Below are 6,000 nucleotides of genomic sequence, written 5' to 3'. Positions count from 1 at the left end.
AGTAGATTTGATTTGCTTTGAGCATGTTATGCTTAGTAAAACAAAGACTGCTATGAAATTCGCGAATATTGCCGAGAAAGTTCTCCCATAATTCGCGTAACCTTTTTTAAAAGTATAATTAGATTATCATACCTTGTAGGCGTGGTTATTCCCCATACCATAATTCGATAACAGAGCCTAGAGTTAAACAATGAGCAATATAGGTCTTTGGTAAGGCAATTGGATATAAAGTTTGCTATTTTATACATGCATCCAACCACTCTTGATAACTCCCCCCTTAATTTGAATGTGTAGTGGGCATTCGTTGCAGGTGATACCACAGCTTCGCTGTCTAACCAGCTTCACAGCCTGGATTCGAGACTTAAGTTTTCTTTCTCACCCGTTCCCCTGCTTATGTGAGTTTTGTCCCTGCCCAAGGAGTTTATAATTACAAATCCGCGCGGGAATTTCATCTTCCAGTTTATAACCACACTGAAAAGCAACAGCTGCTCCGAGATAGCAAATCTGAACCAGAATATTTTCTGGGTCTCGTTACCCATCCGCAAGGAGTCCGCAAAAAACGTCGACTCTGCGCTCAACCGTCTGCCGCACGGCAGACAGCTGAGAACGCGTCTGTCACGCAGATATCCGCCAGACTGCACCAACCTCGACCAAAGGCGACGAGAATGTCCACGTCGTCGACGGCTGAGCGCAGATCTTCCTCGAACATGACGGGGATCACCTCTCCCCACATACGGAAGGCGAGGGCAATGGCGGCGCGCTGCGTTGCCGCCGTCAGTTGATTGCTGAACGCCGAGCCAATTAGCCTCCACGTTACCACTTCCTGCGTGATACAAACCGTCCTGTCACCAGAAGTGGGATAATACCATGTGTTCCGAGGTCGTGAGGCCGGAACCCCATAAAGCCCCGGATACACTCAGAGCCGCAGATACTTTGACGGCGGGCTTTCGAAATTCCACACAAAACTTGACGAAACTCTGGTAACTGACAGGCAGGGCGTGGCGAGGGCCGAGCATTTTATTATTGCTCCTCAGCTAATCAGATTGTGCCATCTGTCGGGCAGGAAGAACAAATCACGAAGCGAAAAACCACAACATGCTCTGCCTTTCTTTAAAGGGGGTATTCACTGGGTGCCATATTTGAGCGAGCTTCTCAGAGCGCGGGCTCAGGACAAGTTCATATTAATTTTCTGCTATGACCAGTAATCTTGATGGGGTGGAATGTACGCTGCAAAAGAGCTGTGGAAGGTCGCGTGGGGGATCGGCGGCCGAGTGGGCTAACGCACACCAGCTCGGAGCACGTGGAGCAAAAGCTCGCGCTGCAGAACCCAGGGTGGGCTCAATCCCCACCCCTGCCCGTTCCGATCTGGATGAGCATCGTGCCGGAGTGCGGTCGTGTATCACTACTGCGTGGTGCACGTTAAAGACCCCAGGCTAGCGGTTGTACTGCACTGGCTAAATTGCTCATCTACAGCTGGGAGACTCGTCGCCCCTGTGAGGCAGACCAAGTTCTCGGCTGTATAACAAAGACAAAACCCACTTTTGGGAAGGTCGCCGTCAGCACGCGCTCTGCAGTCGTGCACACAGCTATGGCCGCCAGTGAATACTCCCTTGGCGACGTGTGCGATCGAAAGCGTCGCTGCGGAAGGCCCGCCAGGATGGGCCGAATGCTGATAATGACTTCAGCGGGGAGGCACTCACTTGATCGAATGACGTTTTAGCGAACGCCCACGTTTCATCGAATGACACTTTAGGCCGGTTCTCACATGCAGCGAAGCGCTGATGTAGCGCTCCTCACGTGCCATCAGCTACTTATCGTATGCCATGAGCAACAGTTTCGACGGTGCGATCCAAAGCTGGTGAACGCTACCGTCAGCACGCGCTTAACGCGAGGTTAGCGCTATGCTTGTAGCGCTCCGCTGCATGTGTGAACGGGCCTTTTAGCGAAGAGTCGGACGCCGCGAAGCGGCGTTTTCGGGTGGGCCAAGTGAGTTCATATTTTTGTAATGAGTTGCCGCAGACTGTCGCCGCGAAGCGGCTTAAAGCGCAGCGCGACGGATGGGTTAACGCGCGCCCCAGTTATTCGCTAAAACGACCATTCGCTCAAATGTCGCCGTTCGCTAAAATGTCATTCGCTCTTGTGATATGGACCCACTTCAGCGAAGGATTTGTCATCGACGTAAATAAAAGAAATGTAAGAGCTTTAATTTTATGGTGTTGGCAGTGTTGCTTTGAGAGCGCAATGATTTCAAGCTTACACCTTGCTCATTATGCCCGAGTCCCGACGGAGCGACAAACAGAAACAACCGACAGCGACAGGCCTTAAACACGTGCTGCATGCACGCGACAGTACCTTTGGCAGGCTTGCAGTCTCGGTGCTCGTGAAGTAAGCACAGGTGATTGCAAGCCTGCCGAAGGCACCCTCGCGTGCACGTTGCACGTGTTTGAGGCTTGGCGCTGTCGGGTGGTTCTGTTTGTCGCTCTAGTGGGACTCGGGCATTACAAACACCATCAAAATTGTTGTTCGGGAGGTAATGACGTCACAAGAGGGAACCACAGGTAGGCACCATCAAAACACTTCGCCGCCAAAAAAAAAGCGGCGAAAAAAAAAAAAAACTGAAGGGAGAGGGAGGGGGGGGGGGGGGGGGGGGAGACCTGAAGCTTTCGGTGGCGGAGCAACTTTGAAGCTGTATTCATACGACAGGCTGATCCGCAGGCAAGTGCTTTTAAAAGCTGTGACGCCACCGTTTCTGGGATACGAAGTTCTCCATGTCCCTGGCTGAAATAGCAACCAATACTAGCAAAACTCAGGCGCGTGCCTACGGACCTATAGGAAACTTGTGTATCACGTGGGCAAAGGCTATAAAATCAATCCGCGGACTTTAGGGCGATCGGTGGCAGAGTGGGCTAGCGCACACCAGCTCGAAGCACGTGGAGCGAAAGCTCGCGCTGCAGAGCCCAGGGATCCTGGGTTCAATCACCCCTGCCCGTTTCGATCTGGATGACCATCGTACCGGCGCGCGGTCGTGTACCACTACTGCGTGCTGCACGTTAAAGACCCCAGGCTAGCGGTTGTACTGCACCGGCTAAATTTTTCATCTACAGCTGGGACACAAGTCGCCCGTTGAGGCAGACTAAGTTCTAGGCTGTATAAACATGCTGACAACTTTTTTCACCTCATCTTTCTCGACTAAGCACGGGGAAAATTGTCCACGAGTCCTGCCCAATCTTTGTCCCACGCTCAATCGAGAAAGAGTAAGTTTCACTGGACATGCCTAAAGCAACGTTACTGGAGCAAGCTCAGTTTCGCAGCTCCCTATTTTCGCCTGCAGAGGCGAGTGGCCCAGGTGGTGGTCACGAGAACTAGCGGCGCTGCAGTCGGATCTTGGTTTCCTGTCTCGCGGGTCGTCTACTACCACCGCGTTAAGAGCTTCCTTTTCTTTTTTCTTTTCTTTCTTGTTTTTTTTACTTCCATGTGTATAATAGCAACAAAAGATGATGAAGATGAACTGTAATACACCACAGAGATCAGAGTCAGCGCTTTGTGAGTGTTCTTTCTTTGAGTGTTTGAAATGTATATTTGTGTGCGCCTGTTTCCTTGCGCTGTGAAGTGTTAGTATGAATTGCCAACTCGCCCAATCTCAAGTATTGCTATTGAAGCTTCGCGGGCTAGACAATCCGAAATTAAGACTCGACTGCAGCGCTGCTAGTTCTCGTGACCGCCACTGAGCCCACGTCGCAGGCAAAGCTGTGAAACTGAGCTTGCTTCAGTAACGTTGGCCTAAAGCCCCTTTATCCTGGGGAAAAGTGGCGCCATTCATTGTTGCGAAAATGCTCGAGACACATGCCGCGCGCCACTTCTGGGAAGAACATGGCGTCTGAAATCTAGCTCAGTGCTGTGCTGTGGCGCCATGATCTTCCCAAGGACTTCACGTTGCACATGCCTCGTGCATCGACGCACCTTGCGCTGCTTTTGAGATGCCTTGTGTTGGTAAATACACAACTCCGGTGAAAACAAGCTGGACCAAGCGCCCCCTATCGTTCGATCTCTTGCACAATTGCAGAGCTGGATAGCTAGGTTCGACATTGTACATGTACCTTTTTTTAGTACACGGAAGTGACGTCATCACGTCTGATTGGTTGGAAACAAAAGTGACGTAATTTCCCTAGAAAAATGTGGGCGGAGTCGGCAAAACTGGGCGGAGTCGGCTACCGGACGTGACAACAAAATGACGTTTCGTTTTGTACCGAGTACGTTTCAAAAGGTACTATCGGGGAAAAATGAAATGCGAACAGAGGAGCGCGTGGCTCGCGGTACAGGCTGCGCCGCCTGGAAGTGAACCTAGGGGCGAGGGTGCGTGGCCTACTCCGACGTGTTCACGCCCCTCCCTCTGCGCTCCCCAAGCTTCAGCAGTGCTCCTCTTAGTGCGCTGAAAGCTATCAGCTCTATCTTTGCTGGCTCAGCGCGTGCGGTGCAAAGAAGCTCGCCGCACTCGCCGAGCAGGCAAAGATAGCGGTGACAGCTTTCAGCGCACCGAGAGGCGCACTGCTGAAGCTTGGGGAGCGCAGTGGGAGGGGCGTGAACACATCGAAGTAGGCCACGCACCCTCGCCCCTAGGTTCACTTCCAGGCGGCGCAGCCTGTACCGCGAGCCACGCGCTCCTCTGTTCGCATTTCATTTTTCCCCGATAGTACTTGCTCGGAACTAGGTGTCATTGGCAGCACGTTTCCGGCGGCGAGGTGTCGCCGTCTCGTCACTTCGACTTTTTCTTTAATAGAGCTTTTTTTTTCGCCAGAAAGGCTGTATCGGGAACACGCGATGCATTCGAGCTCCCGGAGGAGATCTTTCGGAAGCAATACCGCCTGCCCAAGATCGTGGTGCGGTGGTTGTGCGACGAACTTCGCGAGGAACCGGAGGTGAGGAGAGTGCGTACCACGTCATGACTGTGGAGCTTCAAGTGTTGTGTGCACTGCGCTTCTACGGCACGGGGAGCTTCCAAGGCACGGTGGCGAGCGACGAACACGTAGCGCGGGTCCAAAAGACAGTCAGCGTTGCGGTCCGCGCCGTGTCCGTCGCTATCGTGCGTCGTCTCGGGGTCCAGCGTGGCTGGATCCACTTCCCCGAGACGCCGAGGGAGAGGTTCGACGCGGAGAATGGCTTCAGGCTGCTCGGCAGGATACCCGGCGTCATCGGTTGCGTGGACGGGACCATGGTCTCCATCGTCGGCCCGTCCAAGAACGACCCCACCGTCACGAAGGCGGCGTACTGGTGCCGCAAGTACTTCTACGCCCTCAACGTGATGGTGGTAAGTACACTCATGTTACGTTGTCAAAACGCGCCCCAAATCTGTAGAAAAAAAAAAAACGTATTGCCGATACGGTTTAAGTATGCCGTTTTATGACTGCGGGCTGTGGGGTCTCACGACTGCGCGAGCGTGTGCTCTACGTAGCATGTGAGCCGTGAGACTCTTCTCCCAAAAATAATACTTGTCTGTTAAAACGTGCAAGCTTCCGTAAAAAAAAAACACATTATTTTTGTTTCAAGGTAGTTAGTTGTACCTTGCATCCAGGAAGGTGTGTTGACATGCATGTCAGACAAAATAACTTAAAAGGTTCTGAAATTGCGACTGCTTTGTGAACCATAAGTACAATCTACTACTTGTGGATTCAGGTAATTACATGTCAATATCTCTCTCACTTTCAGGTGTGTGACGCCGACTGCCGGATAATGTGCATCGACCCACTGCATCCCGGGTCGGTGCACGACTCCTTCGTGTGGCAATTTTCCTGGCTCCGAAACCAACTCGAGCAAGGGCAGGTGCCACGCGACGGCCGGTTCCTGCTTGGTGAGCATACTAAATTCATTCCTTACGCACACGGTGGCTCCCACTGCTTGAAAGCCACAGTACCACACATACTGTGCTTGTTGTGAGGCACACAGACACAGTTGCTGGAACTCCTTGAAGTGAGACAACACCCAAAGTTTGGCCATTAACCTCTG

At 52.3% G+C, this 6,000-nt stretch overlaps 1 protein-coding gene across 1 annotated transcript in view; it reads right to left on the bottom strand.

The window, feature by feature from the left end:
• Positions 1-574: 574 nt before the first annotated feature.
• Positions 575-6,000, bottom strand: part of LOC120846484 (matrix metalloproteinase-21-like) — a 74,708-nt gene continuing 69,282 nt past the window's right edge. Inside the window, exon 5 of the mRNA XM_040218242.2 lies at positions 575-823. Within this exon, the coding sequence (XP_040074176.2) occupies positions 575-823 (249 nt within the window). The remainder of the gene's footprint in view (positions 824-6,000) is intronic.

Source organism: Ixodes scapularis, unplaced genomic scaffold (genome assembly GCF_016920785.2).
Source record: "Ixodes scapularis isolate PalLabHiFi unplaced genomic scaffold, ASM1692078v2 PGA_scaffold9__187_contigs__length_104089568, whole genome shotgun sequence".
Taxonomy (NCBI): Eukaryota; Metazoa; Arthropoda; class Arachnida; order Ixodida; family Ixodidae; genus Ixodes; species Ixodes scapularis.
The sequence above is the reverse complement of the archived record's forward strand: the minus strand, read 5'-3'. Positions and strand labels throughout refer to the sequence as shown.